We start from the raw sequence: 27,368 nt of genomic DNA on the forward strand, positions 1-27,368 counted from the left end.
GAATGTCCCAATATCACACTGCAAAATATGATAACAGATAAGGGCCATCCAGTTTACCCATCCACATCTTCTGTTCAGTTTTATAGTCCATTTCTCTCCCTCAGAGATCCTTATCTCGTGCATTCTTGATTTCGTATACTGTTCTTGTCTCCACCACCCACACAGGGAAGGTGTTCCATATGTCCACTACTCTTCTGTAAAGAAATATGTCCTTAGATTACTTTCACCTTTATACCTCAATCCCTTATTCCAGACCCTCCTTTCTGTTGTAAGAGGCCTGCCTCCTATGCATTTATTTCTTGGCTGTTTTTAAATGTCTCATATCTCCCCTTTATCTCCTATCCTCTAGATCTTTAAATCTGGCCCCATATGCTTTATAATGTTGACCATTTAAGTAGCCATCCTTTGAACCAACTCAGTTTGGTTTCTATCATTTTGAAGGTATGGCTTCCAGAACAATACACAACTTTTCCAAATGAGATCTCACCAGGAACTTACACAGAGGCAATATTACCACCTTTTTCCTGCTGATCATTCCTCTCAATGCACCCAAGCAAACCTTGCTTTTTATGATACAGTATTGGGTATTAATAGCAAACATTTGTGACTGTAACTTCTTTTGTTCTGTCCCTAAGTCACCTGCTGGCAGGAAGGAGAGTACAGTCTTCCTGCCACTAGATAGCAAGAGAGAAGAAAACTGCATATTCTTACATAAGAACATAAGACTTGCCATACTAGTTCAGACCAAAAATCCATCAAGCCCAGTATCCTGTTTGCAACAGTGGCCAATCCAGGTCACAGGTACCTGACAGGATCCCAAGGGATAGATAGATTTAAAGCTGCTTATCCCAAGAATAAGCAGTGGATTTCTGGAACTCTTCCTTAATAATGGTTAATGGCTTTTTCCTCCAGGAACTTGTCCAAACCTTATTTTGATTTAAAAAAAAAAAAATATATTAACCGGAAGATGTTACATACACATGGGATAACAATAGCAGATGCAATACAGCAAACAGCATACAATACAAGCGTTGCACAAGAATGTGTGGTTCAACAACCAATCCCATTGTAAACGTATTCCCGGGTTTTTCTTTTTTATCCCCTCCATCCAATCCTAGCCCTACCACCCCCTCCCTGCAGAACCAACTCCAAAACATCCTCATTCATACCTCAGGCATACCATATACAGACCCCCCTTTCCTCCACCTTTCCCATCCCCCCTCGGAACCTCAGTTAAGACCAGTGTTACTGAGCTCAGTTTGTAGAGCAAGAGGAAACAAGGCATAACATGCATTCCAACAAGCACTATATATTTTGGTCTGTTTTCGCTTGCCCAAGCGGAAGTCCATTTATTCCATCTGCAGTAGAGAGGCCATCCTGCCAAACCACGCATCAACGGAAGGTTGTGCCAAGGGATCAGTCCAGAGAGCCAATATGGAGCGACACGCCATCATAACCGCTAGGCGTTCAAACATTGCTCTGGAACGTTAACCAGGAACCCGAGCAAGACTGGTGGTGGGTCAGTAAAAGGCGTCCTGTATGAGAAATGACAATACCAGTACTTTCACTAATCACATCAAGAACTGACGTCCAAAAAAGCTCCACGCGTGGGCATGCCAACAACTGATGGTATAAAGTGCCCTCAGCAGTGCCACACAGGCTACATAGAGGAGACTTTGTAATCTTCATATGAAACCGGCGAACATCATCACAGTAAATGTTATGAAGAATTTTGAATTGGATCTCACATAGCCCCATGTCCGGCAGCAACTGGTAAAGAGCCGTGAAGCAGCTCTTCAGATAGTTCGGGGCCATTGGTGAGTCCAACAAGGCAGTCCAGCGGGTCAAAAGATGCTACAATCAGTTTGGTTGACCCAGCGATTGACCTAGTGTTTTCTAACCGGTAATCGTATTATTGAGGCAGGCAGTGTCAAAAACCTTGGTTGCAAACGTCATTTCCGCTATCAGGGCCTCTACAGGCCATTCAAAGGACTGGATATAATGACGGGCTTGCAGGTATACATAAATGTACTTATTAGGCAGTTGAAACGTGCGGGCCAGAGTAGCAAAATCCTGGATGACGTGTGAGTCCGGTTCTAACAAATGAAATATGTATACCACCCCTTTATCAGCCCAAGCCTGGAAGACAGCCCTGCTGTCCCGCCCCAGCACAAAACTTGCATTCCCCAGAAAGGCAAAAAAAGGGAAGCTATGCCCCGCAAGCCCCATTGTCTCCGCAACCAGCGCCAGGCTCGGATACAAGGTTGTAAGAATATTCTGGGGTATGTCATGGTACTCCGCAGCCCCGGACACAGCTGAATAATACTTAAAAGGGAGCTAGATTGAGACATCTTATTTAATATCCCTGGTGCACAATAGCAGTAGGTCTCCGTAATCCACTTACCCACATACTGCAACTGACATGCTACATTATAAAGTCATAAATCTGGCAAATTAAGCCCTCCCTTCTCCCGGGGGGCGCTCCAAGACAGCATAAGCCAACCGAGCCCTTTTCGCCCACCACAGGAACTTTTGTAAACTAGCACGCAATTGTCGGAGATCCCTGGCTTTCAACCAACAGGGAATCATGTGCAGCAGATAAAGAAGTCGGGGAACCAGCACCATTTTGATAAGGGCACTCCTACCATATAGGGAGAGTGGCAATGGGGTCCAGAGCTGCAGCTGCGCCCGAAGCTGAAGGAGACATGGGACAATATTCAGCTCGTAAAGCTATACCAGCTGTCGGGGTACCCAGACTCCCAAATACTTGATCTTGTCAGGGGCCCACTGAAAAGGAAAGGGGCCGACCCAAGAACCAAGCAGGTGAGCGTTTAGGGCCAAAGCCTCTGACTTTTCATAATTAATTTTCAGCCCTGCCACCAGGCGAAACTGATCAAAAAGGTGAATAATAGTAGGCACACTGGTACGAGGCCGTCCCACAAACAAGAGGATGTCATCCGCAAATAAAGCAGTCTTCAAAGGGTGGCCATCTACACTAATTCCAGTGAATCCCGGATCGCCGGATAGCCAGGGGTTCTAAGGCCAACACAAATAGCAATGGGGAAAGGGGACATCCCTGCCGGACTCAGCAGTATAAAGGAAAAGGGTCGGTAGACTCCCCGTTAAGCAGAATAGAAGCGCTAGGTTTATGATACAGAGCCTTCAACCAATGGAGATATGCCCCCGAAAAGCCGTAACGTTGCAGGGCCCAAAACATATATTCCCAGGATAAAGAATCAAAGGCCTTTTCTGCATCTAAACTCAAAACCAAAGCCTCCGCTGACGGCTGATAGCTTAAGACCGCCAGCAAACGTCGGACATTACAGACCTCCTGCCGCCCTTTGACAAACCCCATCTGATCTTTATGAATAAGGAGGGGCAAAATTCCATTTAACCGGGCCGCCAGGACAGCAGCCAAGATTTTTACATCTACATTTAGTAAGGAAATGGATCTATAAGAACCCACGTCCAGGGGATCTTTTCCTGGTTTTGGTAGGATGACAATGACAGACCAGTTGGATGCCTCAGCAAGGCGGTCAGTGAGCAAAAGATCAGCATAGTATTTCTGCAACGGAGACAGAACTGTGAATTTCAGTATCTTGTAGAATTCGGAACCTAGGCCATCTTGGCCCACTGCCTTCCTCAATTTAAGCTTGTGGATGACAGCGTGGATTTCCCCCTCAGTGATGGGGCTGTTCAAGGCACTATCCTGATCTACAGTTAGCGATGATCACGAGATCCCTTGAAAAAGGGACTCAGCGACATTGGCGTCCATAGGCTTAGAGCCATATAAAGACATATAATATTCCCTGAATCTACGTGCGATGTCTGTGGGTGTACTCAAATGGACCCCTTGGCTATTTCGAATCCCCGTTACGGTTGTCCGCTGTCCCCTAGGCCTAATAAGGTGTGCCATCAGTTTACCCGCCCTGTTCCCTTATTTATATAAGTGGTATTGATAATAGCGGAGTGATTTAAATGCCCTTTGGTGAAGTAAGGCATTGAGAGCAGCCCTAGCCCTATCAGCCACCGCTTTGGATTCCCCAGTCAAGGATGTCATGTGATGCTACTGAGCTTGTTTAAGAACAGCAGTTAACCTCAAAATTTCAGTGTTGCATTTTTTATTTGCTCTGGCACGTATGCTATTATTGCACCGCTCATCACGACCTTACCGGCCCACCACACAGTCGCTGCGTTCATATCTGGGGTCGTATTATGTTTTAAGTATTCCAGCCAGTGATTTTGCAAATAAGTATGGAATACTTTATCCAGGTATAAATCGGGTTGCTTGCGCCAGGAGAATGGAGGACAAACCCTGGAACCACATTGTATTATTACCATCAAAGGGGCATGATCAGAGATAGAAATAGTACCAATACTGGCCTCCGTCACCCTTGGGAAACAGCTGTCCGATACCAGCAAATAATCCAACCTGGAATAAGACTGGTGGGGGTTAGAAATAAACGTAAAGTCAGAGTCTCCGGGATGCAATACCCGTCAAATGTCCATTAATTGCAGTTCATCACATAAGAGATTGACGCCTTTACTCCTGTCCTGGTTTTGCACAGGCTTGGGGGGTCGAATGTCTAGCTGCTTATTCGCGACTATGCTAAAGTCCCCCCCCCAACTACCAAATGATAGTCAGGGAACTCAGCCAGCCAACTCACCAAGGAAGCAAAAAACAGAGGGGAATATACATTGGGAGCATAAATATTGCACAGTACCATTTTCTGATCATGCAATGTACCAACAACAATCACGTATCTCCCCTCTGGGTCCTGGTATGTTTGCGCCAGCTGGAATGGTAAATTTTTATGGATGAGAATGCCAACCCCACCCTGCCTCGAACTGAACGAGGAATAGTAGCAGTGACTCACCCAGTCCCTCTGTAATTTAGCGTGTTCCTTATCTGTAAGGTGCGTTTCCAGCAGGAATACCACCTGGGCCCGCATGCGCTTAAACATTTGTGAGTAACTTCTTTCACTTAATCGGGGAGTGGACCCCATCCACTTTCAGCAAGGCGATTTTAACCTGCGCCATACCATGAACCCAGAAGGACACATAAAAGGATGACAGTATTCCCGTTAGAATGTCCACGGCCCCCCAGCCTGGGCCTTAGAAAGCAGCTGTGCATATAATGAGACAACCAGAAAGAGATGACTTCCTGTAAACATAAAGAGGTTCCCCCTATACCCCCTTCCCCCCTAGCTTGCCACTCACTCACACTCACACACACAAACCACAGCCATACCCACACATACCCCACATACTCCAAATATATCCAAACCCAGAACTCCTTGCTCCTCAAGAGGCACAAAGTACCCAGCATCCCTACAGGGCACACTGGCTTTCCTCTGCCCCCTTCCCCCCCCCCCCCCCGTAGCATCTCTCCCATCCAGCCCCCCAACGCTAAACATATAACTTTAGATAGTTAGAACAGATTAAAGAGAACATGGGAAATTAAACACCCAACAAAGCCAGTCCCCGGACATCAGAAAAATAAAAAATGTAAATAACAGAGGCAATGTAGAGACAACATCTCGGCCCTCTAAAAGGGGCCAAAAACAAGTAGTTATATGTTCTGTTGGAAGGACAGAGAAAACTGAGGCACTGGCATATACAAACCCAGGACACCTCCGCCCTTCAATTAATAGTGCCTGGCTCTAGTGAAGATATAAAGGAATTGGCGTCGTCTTTTTTGCAGAAGAAGTGGACAGTACCATTGTGTTGAACTCGTAGCTTAGCAGGAAAAAGTAAAGCAAACAGTATCCCCCTTTTGTGTAACTCTGTGCAGGCAGGAGACAGGGCTTTTCGCTGTGCAGAGACAGCGGCTGAGAAATCATGGAACATCAGGATCTTGTGTCCCTGGTACTCCACTCCAGAGTGCTGTTGGAAGGCTCTCAGAAGCTGAATTTTGTGGGACCAATTTAAGATTCTGGCCATCACGGGCCGAGGTTTATTAGCATCAGTCCTAGGCGGCCCCATTCTGTGCACCCATTCGCAGCGCAAGCGACCAGAGGTCAGACGCAGACCCAAGTGATAAGGCAGCCAGGTTTCAATAAGATCATACAGTTCTTGGTTTGGTACAGATTCAGGAAGGCCGATGATTTTAAAATTGTTACGCCGGTTCCTATTCTCTTGATCATCTATCTGGTCTATCAACGAGGAATTTTGCACAGCTAACTCTTGTATTTGCCTTTCCACCACGTGCAGCCGGTCCTCCTGATCAGACAGTCTATGCTCCGCTTCATCCAGACTTTTAGCCTGCCCCTCCACAGCATTTTTAATTTCATCCATAGAAGACTGAATTTTTAGGAGCCTGGCATCTAAAACGTCAGCAACCTTAGCAGAGATTTTGATCAGGGCCTCCTCTGAAATCTCTGCCACCGGAGCTGTGTGGGTTGCGGCTGCCATCTAGGCCACACTATGCTGATGATTATGCCGAGAGATGCGCGTTGATTTTTGGTGTATTACTGATCCCGGAGCGCATGTTTTCGCTGCAGACCGCGGAGAATCTATAACCCCAAGCATCCTTTACAACCCCGGAGAATCAGGAGGGCAAATGAAGACAAAGGCAAAGAGGATGGTGCCCGATTCAATAGAGGAGGACTGGATCTGGCTCACTAACGCTGCAGGGCGAATCGCGCCTCTCCTTGGCTCCTTACCAGCCTCCGAGCAATCGTTTTCGCCGCAGACCATGGGGAATCTCTAGCCCCAAGCGTTCTCTACAACCCTGGTGAGTCAGATGGTTAGATGAAAACTAAGGCAGAGAGGATGGCGCTCGATTCAATAGAGGAGGGCCATATCTGGCTCACAAAGGCTGCGGGGCGAATTGCGCCTTTCCTGGGCTCCTTAGCCTCCGAGTGCTCATTTTCGCCGCAAACTATGGTGAAACTGGTGCCACAGATGTCCTCTTTATCCTTCCATCAAAAAAGGATTAGTTGAAAAATTTTTTAACGGGCGGATGATAGCCGATGGGGGGGGAAGGGGCCCGGAGCTCACAGCTTATTCTGCCGACCCCGGTGACATCCCGGAAGTCTCCTCAAAGCTTTTTTAAGTGCAGTTACACTTATAGCTTTCACCACATCTTCTGGCAAGGAATTCCAGAGCTTAATTATGCTTTGAATAAAAAAATATTTTCTCTGGAAGTCGTCCTCTTCCCTCCTGTGATAAGTCCACTCCTCCTGTGGTGGTATCCCTGCCAGTGGTCTAACTGTTGTCTCCTTTCATATTTTCATCTTCTCAACCTCACTTCTCTTGTTCTTATCCCTCCTTCCTTCTCCTCCTTCAGCTTTCCACTGTTTTCATCGTCCTAATACTCCTTCCACCTTGGCTTCTCACAACCTGCTTTTGCAGCTTCCCCTCTCCAACTTTGGCAGATTTTCTGAACATCTCTCATCTTATCTCCAATAAAAGTGTTGTGATGCTGCTGGTTCTACCTTGGAAAGTCTTATGCTGCTCAAGTGCCCATATTTTATATAACGAATAATATATGATAGGGTGTGCAATTATATCTGCTTGTAGTATGAGACATGAAGATGACATCCAAGTGTCTTTAGCACTTGACAAGTGCATATATATTTTTCCTACTACAAAACCTGTGGTATATTATTGCATTTAGAAAAATTAGAGCTGGAAAATTAAACTTTTCATAAAAATATATCATTTGGCTAGTATTAAACTAAATGGGGAAATATTTCCTAGAATTTAGTGGAAATGTTAAGTGTATTAAAATGTAATTAGTTCATTCATTAATGTCAATAAAACAGTTGTTTCAGGCCAGTCTAGTTGCTCAGTGCACTACTATGCGAATGGCCTAGGTTCAAATCCTGCTGTTGCTGCTTCTCAAGCCAGCCCAGGCCAGAGATGCTGCGGAGACAACATTCACAGCACCCAGGGAGAGGGAGTCATTGCCATCCTTTAACAGCACCCCACTGCTGCCTGACTGCATGGTTTACTTGTGCTGGATTCTGGAGGTAAGTGCTGACCATGTCGCTCAGCCAGACGACGGTCAGTACAATGACTGAGCTAAACAGAGAGAGTGAAAACCTTAGGTAGCTGGGAGTGGTGGCTCAAGGCATTTGAGCTCCAGTAGGAGACATTTCCAATTATTTTGGAAACCCTAAAAGAACTGGAAGAAGCTGTCATGCTAAAACAAACAAACCTACTGTAAAATAAAATTTTAAACAGTTATGCCAACATTTTGTATTAACAGCTAAAATTAATACATTTCCAGTGACCTACATGTTTCTTAGAGTACTGTGATGGGTTCAGACACCTAGACATTTTTTTTTCTTGTATAGCTAGCTCCCTCAGCTGCTTTTTCTCTTGTGAAAAGAGCCTTCAAACCTAAATTCCTGCTTCAAATATAAGATTTAAAGCCATATTGGATAGCTATTTGTTTAAATTAATGTATTCTGTCTGGATGGCATTTTCAATGTTGATCAAGTTAGCACTAATGTTACTGTACTTATTTATAACAGAAATATTTAATGAATATACACACTAAGTTGTCCTATCTTAGTGTGCTAAAGCTCAAAGTATTGTTAACAAATTCACAGACCCGGGGGGACACCATGTTAGAGACAGATTTGGATGAGGTAGCAATTGCCAAATCCTGGTGTAACAAAAATCAGGATTAAGATGTGATCATCTCAGAGTATAACCTCAGGGAAGGGAAGAAGAGTAGCTCTTTATATTGGAGATACAATAATAGCCAGTGAAATGAAAGGAGAAGCTGAACTATATGGGTTGCCCTGGAAAATTCTAAGATTTCTGTGTACATGGGAGTAAGTATATAGATGAGTAGCACAAGGAAAAGAGGTGACTTAGAAATCAGGATAACACAAAAGAGAAATGCTGTTGGTAGGCAACTTCAGTTTTTGGATGTGTACTGAGCTTACCTACTGCAGCATAGCTAGGGGTGGAGAAGTCATGGATGCCCTGCAAAGGCACTAAATGGGAGGCTACATTGGATTTAATACTAGCAAACAAGGACAGTGTCACTAGATTTTATGATATGCGATTTAGGAATAAAAAGAAAAAGATCTCATGGAAACGGAAATTTAGGTCTAGTGATCATTAAACCTTGCGGTTTAATTTTACTCGGAAAATATGAGATTGCACAGAAAACAAATTTCACTAATCCTTCAAATTTTAATTTAATAATGACAACTTTTATTATTTAACAGAATAAATAAAAAATGAAAAAAGCCACTACCCCATCAACATGTTTGTAAACAAAAAAAAAATCATAAAAATATATACAGCACAGGACAAAATATCCAAAATACCCCTCCCAAAAAAACTATTAAAAAGAGTACCAGCAGGGAAAATAGTTTTAAACAGTCCTTAATGAACTCCAGCTCTAGGATATGAAAGAGAGTAGCTTAAATGAATCAAAAACTCAATGTTGTGGTTGTATATTACAAATGCCGGAGTTCATCTTTCACTTCAAGAGATATGTTTGAAAAACAAATATCTTAAAAAAAAAAAAAAAAAAGTCACAGCATATCTTGAGAATTCAAGAGGACTCCAACACATTGGTAAATTAAAGATGTATACAAGTCCCTATATGGATCATGTTTCGTCTGGTCAAGAGTTGCCTCTGGGAGTGATGCAAGTGAAATAGCTGAAAATCATGCATAGAGAATGCAGTCAAGAAGTCTGGCCAGCATATTTTCTCTTTCTTCTTCCTATCGCCCTTTGACAAATGGCTAGGCTATAGTGAAATCTATAAGATACACTCTGCAGAGTGCACATTTTAACCCACAGTTGTGCACAAATTTTACTGTTGATGCAGCAAGGAGTTTTATGCACAACAATTTGCATATGGCTTAGTGCCCTCTCATGGAAGTTCTATGCTAATTAATTCATTAGGAATTATTCCCCCCCCCCCATATGCAGATAAGTGTGCTGGTTTAACTTATGTTTTCTTAATTCTGGGAACTTATCTCCTAGTTTGAGGTGAAGTAAAGTTTCCAGGCCTAATGTTAGTCTGTGGGTGAAAGCTGGCGTTCCAGGATTGGGACCTGTAGTTGGGATGTTAGGTGCAGGTACTATAGACAAGGATCACCAAAGCACACTTGCACATAGGAGAATACAGGGGTACTTTAAATGTATAAGGAAAACAGCCTATGGGGGTGAGTGGGTAAGGGGCAGGATGGGAAGGAGCTGGAATACTAGTTACAGCAGTTTAACAAGTTACTTCCTTCTCTGAAACCAACATAAAAAAATTAGAGCAGCTAAATAGCAATACCAAGAGATTAAAAACTAAACTCCAAACTAATTGCTAGCAGCTAGGGAATAAAACATATGGAAAAATATGAGAAATTAAAATAGGAAAAATTGCATTCGGTATTTTGGTGCATTTCACATCTTTTTCACATCAGAAACAAATATGTAGCTAAATCTAAGGTGGATGTCAAAACAACCTTTTCAGTGTGAGGACACTGCAGCAGGATTTCTGAAAGGAAAGTAGGAGAAGGAACACTCGCACCATTGCATGGTTTTTAGAAAAAAGATGCAGCTTCATGGCTTCTACCTTCCTTAAATAATTCCAACATTGTTACTGTTGTTATTAATCTTCAGTAACATCCAATGAGAGAAAATGCCTAAGAATCGTGTAGTTCTTGTTCTTGACAGGTCGTGAGCTCAGTAGCTCCTGATCCCTAGTTGTCGTCTTCAACCTAAATCAGCTTGTCCAGTTAAGCTGTGCAGAAGGAGTTGTACAATGCCAATCCTAATTATGTCAGTGAGAGCACTTGTCAAAGTAGAGCTGGGAGCATGCTTTCAGCCTCTGTAACTTTTGTCACCAAGCCAGCTGCATCCTCTCTCTTTTATTTCAGTGCTGTAAACAAAGTTTCCATCTCCTTTTGCTATTTGAAGTAGGATTTTAATATTTTATTAATACCATCTGAGCTCCTGTATTGTGCATGATATAACTGACTAATTATAACTGATTTCTTCTTTCAGTATTGCTTGTCGGGGCATCCAACACTGCCATGCAACGTTCTCAAGTTCAAATCCACCACCATCATGTTGGACTGTGGACTGGACATGACATCGGCCCTAAATTTCATTCCTCTGCCTTTGGTTCATAGGTATGCTTTGTTGAATTGCAAAATTATCTGTATTCTCTAATAATGCTGCATGGGCTGGCATTTAGTCAAAAGACAAGCTAAAAGAGCATGCTGTCTATACGATGAATCTGATAAACAAGAGGCAGGACATTTCAAGAACATACATACTGTATCTAAAGCTACAGCATTCATGTAGCTGTTATAAATTGGATTTACTCACTTAAACATTTTCTTTATCATTTCTTTGGCTCTTGTAACAGCTTGGCAGGGATAAGGTATCCTATTGATTTGCTTCTTAAGTCTACTGATAATATATTCCAGGCTTCATTAAAGCATTGTATCAAGTGCTCTTCAGGACACTGTGTACACATCTTCCATTCTTCTTGCCAACTCATTCAAGATGAGATAAATAGGTTACTGATCTCAACACAGAGATATTAACTCCAAAGCACACTATCTTGCTACCACTACTGGTTATCCTTCTTAGACCGAATTTTGCAGAATCTGATAGAGGATTTAGATTTTAAACCAATGTACTAATAAACATGGAACCTTTTTGCTCCAGTTAATGCTTGTTAATTTATATGGAGTTGAGTGAAAGTTAAATCAGTTTAATGTGTCTAAGCCACTCTGTGTCCTTAATACAAGGCAGTTAAATCAGTTCTCAAGACCATGAAATCCATTAATTTCATTCAATTCTGATACTCCAGGAGTTTTGCTTCCCTCACCTCCACCCCCCACTGTGCTCCCTTGGGAATTTGTCTCTGAAACAAGCTGCAGCAAGGAGGAATTAGAGGAAGGGAGAATATCCTCCAGAAAGTGAGGAATACTCTTTCATGGTGTGTCTTTCATAGAGAGAAGCTTTCTTTGTTTGAATTTATTCAAATTTATCGCTTAATCACAATAACCAACAATTTGAAGTGGATTACAATAAAAACAAAACATACCTAATGATTTAAAAATATACAAACAAAGACGACCAGAGAATGGATTGCCCAGTCACTTTGGGCATTTAATATTGTGGAGGAGAATAAGAGCAAGGATCCTAGCTCTGCAGAAGACCCTATTATGACCATTATTAGAAAGCCCTCTGGGTTCCTTCCTCTGCATAACACCATCAAGGATCATATTGATCTTGAGTGGGTGTCTCCAGAAGCTAATTTTAAAGGAGGCTGCTCCATGACTAAATTGTACCCTTTGGATCCTCAAGAGCGGGAGAAGTTCAAATATCCTAGGGTATGTTCTGTTATCAAACAAAGAGTTATTCCAGTGGAGGGGGAGGTATGTTGATCTTAAAATAGTCTGTCTTAAAGCAAGCCTTTGAGCATGGAAATTCAGATGGCAGCTTGCAGCAATATTGTATCAAGATCTAATTTGTGTTTATCTCAGCACCTTCAGGAGACTTCCACGGAGAGTGATAATGCACCCTTGGAAGTGGTGTCTCAGCTAGAGCTGGGGGCAATCTTTTTCGTGAATGTTTCCTTTGATTTGGAAAGGGCCTCTGCTACAAGTATGGTTTCCATTGTTGTAATTAGGACATTTCTGTGGCTGCAGCATTGGTCTGCAGGTTCTGTCTAAGACAAATTTGACAAAGCGTCTCTTCAAGGTAAATCTGTTTGGTGAAGATCTTGAGAAGATGACTAAGGCTTGGGGAGATTCAGAAGTGCCTAGGCTACCAGAAGATAAGCCTAGAGGTTCTTTGTGCTCCTTCCAGGCTCAGACTAGGTTTTAGGATTCCAGGAAGTACAAACAGGGGAAGTCATTAGGCATTCAGAAGGCTAGACATATGGTAGGTGTAATGGTTTACTAAGAGCTGCATTAGTCCCTGTACAAAAAAGCTATAAAGCAGGACCAGTTCAGGGCAAATGAGATAGGAAACTAAGATAGTTGCTCTTTGGGACTATATTTTTCGGCTTCCCCTGTACTTAGTCTCAGAGCATGAGTAGGAGAGAGAGAGAGCTGACTCAGGGTGAGTCAGCAGTTTTGCAGCAGACTAAGAGGTGTCATAAATGAGGGGATGCTCTGATTAGCAGTGGTTAAGGAGGCAGGAGGAGGAGACCAACAGGAGAAAGGCACAGCAGCACAAGGCAGCTTACTAATCTTGACCATGGATGAGAGTTCTGAGCATGAAGACCAAGAAACAGCCATAGCCTAAGCTAAGTCAAACTTTAAAGTTATTAAACACTTTTTTTTTTAATGGAGACTGGGAGAAACTGGGCTTAGGGATAGAAAGTAAGCTTGCCATAGGGTTTTCTGGCAAATCTGTCAGAAGAAAGGCAGAACAGAACTGAACTGTGTTAAGTATTACCTAGGAGTTTATAGGTCTGTTATGCCTTGAGGTAAAGCATATACTCTTGGTTTAGGGAACTAAACTGCAAGCAGAAAAGTAAAATAGCCAAGTGGTGCCTTGAAATCTGGCAAAAGCCAACTTCCTGTAATTGGAGGACAACTGTGTGATACATTTAAGTCACTGACATGAGTTTAGAGACTGTCTTGTACTCACTGTCTAGAAACTAGAAAGTTGTAACAGCTTGCTTTATCTGATTCCTTAAGCGTAGAATTTAAAACTCAGAGGAAAACAAAAGCTTTGTGCTATGGTTAATTGTATATCAAAAAACAAAAAAGTGATATAATCATTTATATTTAATAAGAAAATCAATAGTTTATTTTTACAAAAAATATAATAATTACAAGAAATACATAGAATAAAATAATCACATACAGTATAACATCTACCCAATACATATTTCTTAAAAAACATTCACACTTATCCATACATTTAAAACCATCAAACCCCAAAACATCAAATCTCTCCCAACATGTTTCACTGATCAAAGCTTCTTCAGGGGAGTTCACAATGTCATAGCATAAAGGGCAGGGTCAGTGTCTCCGTATGCTTTATACTCAAGGGAATATAACACCTTTCTGTATGACATTGTGAACTCCCCTGAAGAAGCTTTGAACAGCGAAACATATTGGGAGAGATTTGGTGTTTTGGGGTTTGATGGTTTTAAATGTATGGATGAGTGTGAATGTTTTTTAAGAAATACATATTGGGTGGATGTTATCCTGTATATGATTATTGTATTCTATGTATTTCTTGTAATTCTTGTAATATTTTTTGTAAAAATAAATTGATTTTCTTATTAAATATAAATGATTATATCACTTTTTGTTTTTTGATATATGGGATGTGTGATATATATTGTTAGATTGCCTTTGTATTGTATAAGCATAGCTATGGTTAATTGTATGGCAAGTGTGGTTGTAAATCTCTGTGCTATGGTTAATTGTATTACAAATGTGGCTATAAGGTTATGTGGTACAAATGGGATGTAAAGCTTAATGTTATGGTTAATTGTGTTGCAAGTGTGCATGTAAAGCTCCATATGCTGGAAATTGAGAGTTAACTGTAGAACAATCCCCTAGGACCTGCCAAAGAATAGAGTTGTTACTACTAATTAGGTAGCGACTTTGTTGCCTGATTTTAAAGAACTGCAGGGACTGGTGGTATGGTTTAGGAAGTTGCTTATAGACACTCTAAGTAGAACTGAAGGTTGTCAATTAAGAAACCTAAAGCTAGTATTTCCACTATTTGCTGTGTAGCTGGTCAGCACTGTTAAGCTAATTGAAGTTAAGCCAGGGGAATCCATGAAGAAAAGTATTTTGTTACTAACAACCTTTTTAGCAGCCTTTTAAACTTTGAGAACTAGTTATCACTGAATCAGTGAAAGCTAGACTAGTGAATGTTTAATTTGTATTGTTGTATTAACATTTCTTTAAGACTGAGGACGTGTTCAGTGCTGCTATTAAAACTAATGGGAACTAGGATTAATAATTTCTTAGAGGATGGTATTTGTTATTACATGCCTGAATCTCTGTCATAAATAAATGAGCTATATTCTCTTTCTTTTAAATATTCCAGAATATTGTTGGTTTATTGGAGAATTGTATCATTAAAGCTTTATTAATAATATGGTTGTCCATTCTATTTGTTGGACCTTTTGAGAAAGGGGAACTTAGCCTGGCTCTAGTGACTGCAAGCTTAGGCAAGCAGGGACAGATTGTTCTTAAGGATTTTGCCCAGAACTAGAAAAAAAGAAGTAGCCCATGCACTGACACCCTTCCTCCCTTTTTCTAACCCTCCTCACTTCCATGATAATTGTTTACTGCAAGTTTGCAGTGCTCAGTTAAAGCCAATGCAGTGCCCCCCCTCTGGCTAAGAAGTATCAACAGTAGGTTTCCATCTTTCGGGTGACTAAAAGAAACAAGGATGGAGCCCCTGGGATGCCAGGAACCTCCTGAAGTTGCCAATAAAATTTTGGGGACCCAGTCTCTGGTTCAGAGGATAGGAAGACATCTGTCAAGTTTCTGTATGAGTTGGGTCTAAATTATCTCTGATCAGTGGTTCTTAGAAATAATTCAGTATGTTTATGCTCTAGAATTTTTCCATTCTATTTGAGATGCTTTTATGGTTTCCAAAAAGAGAGGCGGTAAGATCACGCTTTATTGGCTTCTCCTCATAGAAGTGGTGGTTCCAGTTCTGAGACCCCAATGGGGTCAGGGCCGGTATTTAGTTTATTTTATAGTACCAAAAAAAGAAAGTTCCTTTAGCCCTGTTTTGGATTAGAAACAGATCAACAAATCCTTGAAGGTGTCGTATTTTCAGCTGGAAACTTTGTGGTTGGTCATGCTGGTGGTGAGAAGGGCAAATTCCTCACATCCTTGGACCTGAGTCCTGACCAAAGCATATCTTCATATTCCAATAAGGGGAAGGCCATCAGAAGTACTTTTGCTTTGCTGTGCTCAGAGGCCATTTTCAGTTTGACTCTTCCTTTCAGTTTAGCTACGGCACCAAGAACCTTTTTGAAAGTCATGGTGGTAGTGGCAGCAGTGCTGTGTCAAGAAGGAATTTGTTCATCATTATCTAGACCTTAATTGGTTGATTCAAATAAAGTCTGATCTTGAGAGCATATTGGCCACAAAGAAGGTACTCCAGTTCTTGCAGGAAATGGGTTGGGTGGTGAACGTTTCCAAGAACTGTTTAGTTCCCTTTCAATCCCTGGAGTATTTGGGGAGCCCTGTTCAACATGAAGGTTTGATATTGTCAGTCTAACAGGGTAGAAAATTCAGAAGCTGCAACAAGTACTTCTGTTACTAGAGTTCAGGATTCCAATATTGTAGAGCTATCTTCAGCTATTAGGTACCATGATGACGGTTTTTAATTTAGTTCCATGGATGAAAGCATATATGAGACCTCTGCAAAAAGCATTGTTGTCCAGGTGAGATCCTTAGTCACAGAATTACTTGGTGAGGCTTCCTGTTCTAGATCAAGTGAGGAACTGAGTCTATAGTGGTGGCTGAATGTCAAGAATCTGGAGAAAGGAGTAGATCTTGACACCATTCTGGGTGATGACAGATGCCAGCCTTTCAGAAGGGGGGGGGGGGGGGGGGTGCATTTTCTAGGTCACCTGGTTCAGGGAGTATGGTTGGAAAAAGAGGGCCAGGTAGTTGATCAATCATCAGGAGACCAGAGCAATTCACTAGATTCTACTATACTTTGCCCCTCTTAGAAACCAAGCAGAATGGATCTTATTGGCCAGTGCTATGGCAGTGGCACATTAACCATCAGGAAGGATCCAGGAATTCTCAGGTTTTGGAAGAAACAGAAACGTTGTTAGGCTGGGCAGAAAATAATATAAGGATGATTTCATCATTGAATATTGCTGAGGTAAAAAATATTCAAGCGGATTTTTTCAGTCACAATGTCATATATCCCAGAGAATGGAGCCTGTCCCAGGAGGCATTCAGTCAGATTGTACAAAGGTGGGGACAGCCTATGATGGATCCGAATGACGACCAGACAGAATGCAAAAGTATTACAGTTTTTCAGCCAAAGGATGGAAAGGGATTCTTCCAGGGTAGATATGATTCAATAGTGGCCATTGGAAGGGTTGCAATACATCTTCCCTGGTAGCGTCAGTCCTGGATATGAGTGCTGTATGGGGGAATGAAATATATCAAGGGTGGCCAACTCCAGTCTTCGAAAGCCACAAACAGGCCAGGTTTTCAGGATATCCACAATGAATATGCATAAGATAGATTTGTATACAATGATGGCAGTGCATGCAAATCTTTCTTATGCATATTCATTGTGAATATCCTGAAAACCTGGCATATTTGTGGCTCTCGAGGACCAGATTTGGCCACCTCTGAAATATGATTGTGAATGCTGGCTTTGATAGAAATTGAGGTCTGTGCTGAATTGCAGAAATCATCACTATTCTAAATTTTTTATATAAATATTTTTGTCACAGAACAATGAAAGAGAAAATTTGAGTAAACTAAATTACAGAAGACGTATATTACATTACAAGCCAAATATTTCAATTAATGAAAAATGTACCTGGCACTAGAGCCTGCGCTGTGAAAACACCAATTTTTACTACTCTTAGAATACCTAAATAGCTGGAAAATAAACAGTTAAATTTACAATTTATATACACCTAGAAATAGAAGCCCTAATTTATAATTTAAACTGAGACTAGCATTTCTATTAAGGTGACACTGCTGTTCTGCTGAGAGAGAGAGAGTCTATAGCTGTCAGTCAAATGCTGACAGTTTGTTAATGCTTATTTTATTTATTTATTTATTTATTTATTTAACAGTTTTATATACCGACCTTCATAGTAAATAACCATATCGGATCGGTTTACAATTAACAAGAATAAAAAACTGGGGTAACTATTCAAGTAAACGAAAGATAAACAGTAAGTAGGAATGAGTCAAAGTTACAATCAACAGGGAAGAGAACTTGGAAGCTTGCAACAAGCTGGAAAGAAGATAAGGCAGGATAAGATAAGGCATTTTGTTTTGGTATTCACAAGTTCCCCCTCCCCCCATTATGTTGCAGTATGAGATTCTAGTTATTAAATTATGAGATTGCTAATGAACACAGTTATACTGTGATAGGGGCTGGAGCATGGGAAACTTAAGCTTGCCCAGTCTTCACATTTTTTATATGAACATCCAAACTTCCTACCAGTAGGTGCCACTTGAGGGCTTGAGATGATGATGTCTTTATAGAAAACAATTTTTATGTCTCCTTTTAGCACCAGGCTGTCCAAACTCCCTAGCTGGGTCTCCAAAGATGGTAGTACATTCCTGGACAAGGTAAGCAGCAGAAATTCTTCTGCTATCTCAAGTTGTCTTAATTCAGAACCTCCTATTTGTTTTTTGTTGTTATATGTCTATCTTGACAAGGAGTAGGCACTGCCTATTCTATATTTTCTTACAGCACTGCCTGTATCTGATATGTACTATATAAATGATTAATAATACCAATTTGAATGCAATAATTTCCATGATCCCCTCCTCTGAAAGGATGACAGTCATAAGTTTCTGATATGTACTACTCTCCTGTCACTGTCCTTACTTCCTCCTCCCCAAAAAAATCACAAATTAAAAGAAACACTACATATGCAATTCTTTTAGTCTTAATTCTTCTTTTGGATTTACATATATTATTGATGACTGATTCCTAATGACTATATACTGTGGTGAGGCCCACTGTTTACCCAGGGAGGAAAACCTGGACTGGACTAACCCAGGCAGAACCAGAGGCAGATACAGGCAACAAAGGCCTCAGAGAGACAAGGGAAGACTACATTTCCTAGGCTTCTGGAGCCGAGGACAGACCAATAGGAAGAGAGAGAGGGGGGGGGGGGGGGGCTGGTCATACACCGGGAGGCGTAACCCTGGGGGAGGGGATGTGCACACACCTGAACCCGGAGGGAGGAGGAAATGGAGGATGAAGCTGAGGAATTTAAATCAGAGGCTAGCTCCATGAAGGGGGAAGAAGACATGGAGGTGGATTGCCCGGAGGCTGAAACCAAAACAGAAATGGAAATAGAGTGAGTGAGGTTACTCTGATTATTCTGTTGTTTGTTTGGAGGATTGGGAAGGCCATTGCCTGTAGCACAACAGTGGGGAGAAGGTGCATGTTGTGCTATTGCCTAGGAGGCCTGGAAAAGAGTCCTAGAGCAAAGTTTTTTTGCCTGTTTCTCCTTATGAACTGGATGAACTCATAATTTGGTTTTCTTGGAATGAGTGGAAAAGGCAGAATGTGACCCAGGACGGATAGTAAGGAAAACTGCCACTCTGTAGTCCTGGGAGTTGTCACTGAGGGGCTCTGGCATCTCAGGGTATAAATGCAAGAAGAGACACTGTTCCTCAACCAGCAGTGGCAGGAAGGTATAACCATTAACACAGTACTTTGCTAATGTTGTTATTGTTTGTGGACTTTCTATCCCCCGGAGCTGAGCACACGCGACACTATAGCAAGCAGGATTATTTATGTGGTCATACTCCTAGCTGCCATACCTGAGCAAGGAAGACCTGGTCAGTACGGCGAGCCCTGCAGAGAGGAACTACTTCTGAAAGTACAGTCTACTAATAGCCAAGTCTTAGGATCTTCTCTGGCTAACTACCTTGGGGCAATATTCATATTCATGATAGTAAAAATTAATAATTACAGTTGAGCTATCCCTCAAATTTGTTCATAAGAGGTAAATGTTAGACCTCCAAAACCACACACACACACACAAGTAGTAGTTCAGAAACACGGTAAGTAGTAATACTCAGCCTGTGACCTACAAATTGTATTGCTAATTCTCCCAGGACAAGCAGGATGGTAGTCCTCACATATGAGTGACATCACAGGATGGAGCCCTGTACAGAAAACTTTTCTGTCAAAGTTTCTACAAAGCTTTGACTGACACCGGCACACTGAGTGCACTGAGCATGCTCAGCCTGCAATTATCCCTGTGAGCCACAGGTATCTCCCTCAGTCTCTTTTTTCCGCTCTGCAGTAAGCATAACGTTAGGAGCTCTGAGAAATTCTAATACTTTTTCCTCACAGAAACATTTAAACTTTTACTTCACAAACACTTTTCCCTGCACGGGTCTCCCTTCCATATGTTATTCGACGCTCGGTGAGTACTATGCCCTGTTTTTTCGGGTCGGTTTCTGTCACCTCCCTGGCCCTGCTAACTGACTGCAGCCTTCCCTCTCTCTATGTTTCAGTTAGCCACACATAGCCTGCGAGTGTCCCTCTGTGACACTCTGCCTGGTTATTAGTGCTAGTGGGCAGGGACTTCCATGGTTTCCATTGCCGCCAGGGCCCCTGTCGATTCAGGTTCTTCGATTCCTCGGTACCCCTTGCGCAGTCGATGCCCCCATTGCTACCGTCTGTACCCCCTTCAGACCGTCCTGGATTCTTAGATGCCATCATTACCCCTCCCCCCGCGGTACTCTGATGCCATCGTCCCTGCATCATTTCTATCATTGCCATCCATGTTTTTCATCCATGGCACTGATTTTTCCTTGGGTTTCATCGGTACAATCATTGCCCGGATGGATGCCATCAACGTACACCTTGTCTCGTTGGTGCCATCCATGCCCGGGTCGATGCCACTGTCGCCCGGGGCACTTCCATCGATGCCGGGGTCAACGATGTCGGGGTCGATTCCATCGATGCCCGGGTCGATGGTCGACAATGGCTGGGTCGATGCGGTCATAGACTCCGTCGATGCCGGTATCATTTTTCCAATGCCAATGAAGTTTTTTTGATTATTCGATGCCACATAGTTGCCATAGATACCTACGCCGATGCCGTCAGTGCTCCGTCACTGTCATCATTGCTCTAGCCGAGTCATCGACGTTTTTTCATATATATTTTTGACGATACCCTCGAGGCCGCTTCGTCCGCCATCGACACCGTCAATACCGATATAGCACCGCCACGTAATGCCCTCACCTGAAAACAGTGCTCCATGCTTTGGGTTCTTATTAAAGCCCCGTATTAGCCTACGACACTATATAGTGTCAGGAGCAGTGCAGGCATGCTGACAGTCCGTCATCAGTCGCCATCCAAGACAGCGAGGGCATCCATCTCGGCGCTGGGGAAAGACCAGGCCAAGCACCGTGGCATGCATCGTCACCGACATGGTGACAGTCTGCCACCGATGCCATCCAGCACATTGGTGCTATCCTTCTCGATGCTGGACAATGCTCGGGTCGAGCAACATCACCACTGCCATCGACACTGTTCCGCATAGTATTGGCAGCCCTTGGTGCTCCAGAAACACCGGAACGAGTTGCGAAGAATTCTGCACTGGCATCACGAGATATCGAGCCGCTGCGATGAGGGCCGGGTTCACGAGCTGTTAATCGGCTCCCCTGTTCCCGAGGCATGCCCCACCGACATTGGTGGGGGATTGTGGCCCTCCACAAAATACTACCATGGTAGTGCCAGCCATGCTCAGCCTGTCTCCTCTATACCTGCGCCACCATACCAGGCATCAGAGTTGAGATGGGCGTCTACTCCCTTGATGACTTCTGGAATCTATGGAACCAGCAATCTTCACTGGCTCGTCCTTCGGCGATCCACGTCGGATGATATGTACCCGCTTCTGCGGCATTCCCATTGAGATGTGTACTTTAATTCGAGCCACATGTTTGAAAAGTTCTAGGTCATGTACCTTCCAAGAACCGTATTAGTGTCACATATCGCTGTGCCAGCTATGTCAGCCACAATACCAAGAGAACCTCTGTATCATTTCTTTGGGATTGCATCAGGGCATCCTCCCTTTTTCAGCAACGAGGCTCTGTACTGATTAATGCTCTGGCTTCTGGTTCCTGCTTCAGAACCAAAGTTCCAAGTGCATTCACTGATCTGCTAAACACGAGATCCAGCAAATACTGCCTCAAGTACATGTCCACATCGAGACGACAGGTCTCGATGTCTCGAGGTGGACATGTACTTGAGACATGCGGGTAAGACTTTACCACTCACACTCCCGTGGGAGCTTACATGATATCCAGATTACATCAGTCCCTCCAGTTGGACACCTCCTAGTCTCCAAACTGGCCGGATATCAGAGCGGCCAGTACACTCCCCCAGACGCTACAAAGCGCAGAGGGGGGGAAAGGGGGGGTTGGGGAGTTTTAATTACACTATTCTTTCTTTCAACAGAAAGTAGTTACTCTCCGCCCATCCTGGACCTCAGAAATATCAACTTTTTTCAGAAGGCACAGGTAAAATGGTATCTCTCGTTACCATGCTTCCATATCGCAATAAGTACATTACCGTTAATCTTTCTATGTCCGTCATGATGAGTCAACAATATTACAATCCCAAGCTCTGCCGGTTGCACCAGCTTTGGCAACTGGGGTATTCATTGAATCACTATCGGTGAATGCTGTTTCTCTACGGAGTGCAACATCATTCACACTTTTCCTTGCATGGACAACTGCATAACCACAGTCGGTCCACGCAAGGAGCTCTAACTTCTTCATGACTCACTATGCATTTACTAACTGGGATTACTGTCACTGCCATAAATCCCTTATACAACACTTCTGGACACCACAGTCATAATGACCTTCCTGTCCAGCATACGCGCAGACATTCTAATAAATTCTTACATGTCCCTGCGCGCATTTTTCATAACCTCAGCCCCTTAATTCTTCATTGTCGGGCCATGGGGTTTTTTCACCATGCACTTTCCTCATAGATCCAAAACTGCTATGGGTTAGATTCAGTGAAATTCCATTATCAGTGGGTCTAAGCTGTTCAACCGCTTTCGTTCCTCATCCATATTGCAGATCTAGAACCAAAACCTAGTCTGATTCTGCTCATGCTCACATTTACTCATGGTAGTAAAGTTTGACCTAAAAGCTTCTCAACCCAATATGTGTCTGCTCCACTCCAGACACAGTTCCACATGAACTTCCTGGAGCTTGTAGCCATGCGTTATACCCTTATGCCTTCCAATACTGAATCTGCAACAAATCTTTGTGCATATAGACAGACAACATAGGGACAATGTGTTTTTCCAACACAAGCACGCACAACCTCTTAGCTGCTCTGCAAGGAAGCTGCGCGGCTCTACCCTTGGCCCTTGCTCACTCTACATATCCTCAGGCCGCTTATCTAAGAGATTTACTGAACGCACTAGCAGACCTTCTCCATGTAGGTTTCCATCCTCTCGAATGGTCTCGGACTACATGTGTAGCGGGAAAGATCTTCTAACGCTGAGGTCATCTGAACTTGCCCTCTGTGTCCGAATCGAACCATATGGTGCACAGATTCTACTCCCTACACATGTTCCAATGCGTTCCCATAGATGACTTTCTTCCATCAAGGGCCTCTTAAATTTGTCTCTTCTGCTGCCTCTCATAGCGAGTACTCTTCTATGTTGAGCTGGGATGGGGTTCACTGTTCCTCAGACCCACATCCTGGCTGAGACCAGTATGCCTCCCATACTTCTCAATCTATCACACCAGTAACCAATTTGCCTTCTCACAAGTCAGTCTCAAATCGTAGACTCACTGATGTTCTCAGGTTCTGGTAGCGTCACAAAACTTTCCACACATAAATCCTACCATTCCACATGGCATGATTTACCACATGACACATACAAAAGGGTATTTCCCTTTTTCTTTTTCTACACCACTCTTTTCTCTTGCTCCCTCGGATTCTGCTCCCCAGACATCCTCCGCATAGGTACACCTCTGTTTCAATTGGTGTATCGTTTGGGAGTGGGGATACCCAATTAACGGTAAACCCCCTTCTGAGTCAGCTTACCATGGATTATCCACTGATCAAACCGCCTCTATTTTCATTAGTCACGGAATGGAACCTACATCTTATCCTTATGTCTCATACATTCTCCATTCGAGCCTTTCCATTCCTCTCATTTCACAGTTTAACATGGGAACTTCTTTCCCTCATAAATGTCATTTCTGCCAAAATACTCATCCGACCCTGCGTTCCTCCGTGACAGAGTGGTTTTTATGTATTCAACTTCCTATCTTTCTTAAGGTAGACGTTGCATCTCACCTTACTCAGACTATACTCTGCCCACTTTTCCCAACCCCTCTCTCTCACCAGAGAGAGAGGGTTTTTTCCACTTCTTGGACAGTAATGTGCACTTGCATTCTATCTAGATCGCACTACATTCCATAGGAATTCCACCTAACTCTTTCCTTCTGTGGCAAGAGTCAAGATGCGAGTTCCAGTGGGCAAACAGACCTATTCCTCCTAATTGATGGTCTGCATCTCTTTTTCCTACCAACAAGCAGGCATTTCACTACAACAATGTGTGTAACCACACTCTGTTGCATCCGTCCCAGCCTTAATAGCTTCCCCTTGGCCGCTGCTGCTTGTACATATTTATCAGGCTGCAACCTGGAGTTCTTTCCGTACCTTCGCAGCCCATTATTGCTTAGATACAACTAGCCGGCATGCTCCATGTTTGGCCAGTGCATCTACTCTTATTCTTTTTGGTTTAACTACCCAACATCCTTCCACCAACCCATTAAGGGTTTCAGGATGCCCTCCGTTCCAAATTCCACCCCCGTCATTGCGCCTTTCGCGCGTCTTGGGTGCATTTGATGCACTCTCGGGCATTCTCAGCTTGGTACTCACCCATACATAAGGACTACCATCCTGCTTGTCCTGTGAGAAAGCAAGTGTTGCTTACCTGTAGCAGGTGTTCTCACAGGACACCAGGATGGTAGTCCTCACAAAACCCACCTGCCACCCCGCGGAGTTGGGTCTGTATACGTTTTTACCTTTCTTTTAGTTTCGCTTGCGCTTTTAGCTATAAGACGAGACTGAGGGAGACACCTGTGGCTCACATGGATAATTGCAGGCTGAGCATGCTCAGTGCACTCAGTGTGCTAGTGTCAGTCAAAGCTTTGTAGAAACTTTGACAGAAAAGTTTTTCGTACAGGGCTCCATCCTGTGATGTCACCCATATGTGAGGACTAACATCCTGCTGTCCTGTGAGAACATCTGCTACAGGTAAGCAACACTTGCTGTCTTATGTTACTTAAAGAGTCTGAAAAATAATCTTAAAGTGCCTCTGAATATTCTGGAGCAGCCATATGATTGGTCCTTATTGTACCACATACCATGAAACAATCAGATCCCATTCTATGCAAAGTAATTTTTGATATTATTTTAAACATGGCTGCTCCCAGGTGTTGAGAAATGCTTGACGAAATTCAAAAAACATGGGCCTGATTCATTAAGCTTTTTCCTCAGAGACCCAGAATGAGAAAAAACTTAGTAAATCATGCCTATAATGACATCTAATTGTCATCCTTTGCTCTATTAAAAAGTTTACTCTTTGTATTTCAGAAGTATTCCATAGTACACAGAAGGCACACGCAGCTTTATTTTTAATTTGAGAGGATTCAGAGGGCTCCATAAATCACTCAGGTGCCTTCAATCCAAAATGAGAGCTGCAAATATGAAAATACCTAAAGAGTATGTTGAAAAATGAAAACAGAAGTTTTTAGTTTTTAGGAATTCTTTACAGAAATGTGCTGTAAGAATGCCTTATGTGCCTGACAAAAACTCAAGGGAGAGATATAGAATTGAAGGTCAAATTCTTCTAAGCATGAAAGAAAAGCCGGATCTGGGGTGATTATATCTGATGAACTTAAGGGAGCCTACAGATGGATAAAGCAACAGTGAAAGCCAGAAAGATGGTTGATTGCATAAGGAGAGGAATGGTTAGCAATAAAAGGAGGTGATATTGCCTCTGTATAGGTCCCTAAGAACATAAGAAATTGCCATGCTGGGTCAGACCAAGGGTCCATCAAGCCCAGCATCCTGTTTCCAACAGAGGCCAAACCACGCCACAAGAATCTGGCAATTACCCAAACACTAAGAAGATCCCATGCTACTGATGCAATTAATAGCAGTGGCTATTCCCTAAGTAAACTTGATTAATAGCCGTTAATGGACTTCTCCTCCAAGAACTTATCCAAACCTTTTTTGAACCCAGCTACACTAACTGCAGTAACCACATCCTCTGGCAACAAATTCCAGAGCTTTATTGTGCCTGGTGAGACATTTGGAATACTGTGTACAATTCTGAAGACCGCACCTTCAAAAGGATATAAACAGGATGGAGTCTGTCGAGAGGATGGCTGCTAAAATGGTCAGTGGTCTTCGTTGTATAGCTTATGGAGATAGACTTAAAGTTCTAAATATGTTCACCCTAGAGGAAAAGGAAGAAAGGGAGATATATGATTGAAATATTTAAATATCTCAAAGGTTTCCATGTAGAGGAGGCGAGCCTCTTTCAATGGAAAGGAAGCTGTAGAATGAGGGGTCATGGGATGAGGGTGAAAAGGGTTGGGTAGACTCGGGAGTAATCATAGGAAATATTTCTTTACAGCGAAGGTAGTGGATGTGTGGAACTGCCTCCCAATGGAGACAAAAACGGTATTTAAATTCAAGAAAGCATGGGATAAATACAGAGAATCTCTAAGGAAGTAATGGGAATTACAAAGCAAAATTAATGGGCAGATAGGCAGACTAGTTGAGCCATATGTTTTTTTTCTGTTGTCATGTTTTTTTTGTTTCATGTGCATGAGCGTGGACTGTTTACACTCATAAAATTCCTGGCTGCAGGAAATTCCTTGCATAAGATTCCACAGCCAGAAAAATTTGAGTGTCAAACATACGGGCCGATACAGTAAGGTTCGTTAGTGCCCGGCGCACCCGCGTTTGCCGCACGCACAGTTCGGATCACCTACCGCTCGATACTGTATTTAAATGGCATGCAAATGCAAGCCGTGTCCAACGCGCGTCCATGAAGCGCAATCCATTTTACTGTATAGGCGCTATACAGCGCCTATACATTATCCTGGGTGCGCTGGTACCTGTCATTTCAAATGACGTTTGAAAAGACAGGTACCAGGAAGTGGATGGTTCTCCTACAGACCCCGCTGCCTTGAGCACCCGGCGCCAGCAAGCCCCAGCAGCCAGCGATCGGAGGCAGGGAGCGCAACAAAGCACCCTCCTTCGGACGGACAAGAGAGACGAAATTTCAAAGTCCCAAACCAACCCAATCCAAGCCCCAGCAGAGAGAGACGAAATTTAGCCGCCCAGTCCCAAACCAACCCAATCCACAGAAAAAAAATGCTTCTCGCACTTAGCCGCCCAGTCCCAAACCAAACCAACCCAATCCAAGCCCCAGCAGAGAGAGACGAAATTTCACAGTCCCAAACTTTCCCCAGCCCCCACTCACCTGCCCTGGCCGCGGCCACGCAAGCCCCCAGCAGCAGCAGTAGAAGGGCGGCGAGAGAGAGCGGCTTCAGCAGCCCTGCCGGCTAAAGTGAATACGTGCACGCCTGTACGTCCAATATGGGCACTCAAGGCAGCGAAGGCGCATGTGCACACGCCGTGACCGGCTGGACGTCTGA

At 43.2% G+C, this 27,368-nt stretch overlaps 1 protein-coding gene across 3 annotated transcripts in view; it reads left to right on the forward strand.

The window, feature by feature from the left end:
- INTS9 (integrator complex subunit 9) overlaps window positions 1-27,368 on the forward strand; it is a 423,090-nt gene that overhangs the window by 40,372 nt on the left and 355,350 nt on the right. For all 3 annotated transcript variants that reach the window (XM_029596158.1, XM_029596159.1, XM_029596160.1), the window contains exons 2-3: window positions 10,975-11,102; window positions 18,194-18,254. In XM_029596158.1, the coding sequence (XP_029452018.1) occupies window positions 10,975-11,102; window positions 18,194-18,254 (189 nt within the window). The remainder of the gene's footprint in view (window positions 1-10,974; window positions 11,103-18,193; window positions 18,255-27,368) is intronic.

Source organism: Rhinatrema bivittatum, chromosome 3 (genome assembly GCF_901001135.1).
Source record: "Rhinatrema bivittatum chromosome 3, aRhiBiv1.1, whole genome shotgun sequence".
Lineage (NCBI taxonomy): Eukaryota > Metazoa > Chordata > Amphibia > Gymnophiona > Rhinatrematidae > Rhinatrema > Rhinatrema bivittatum.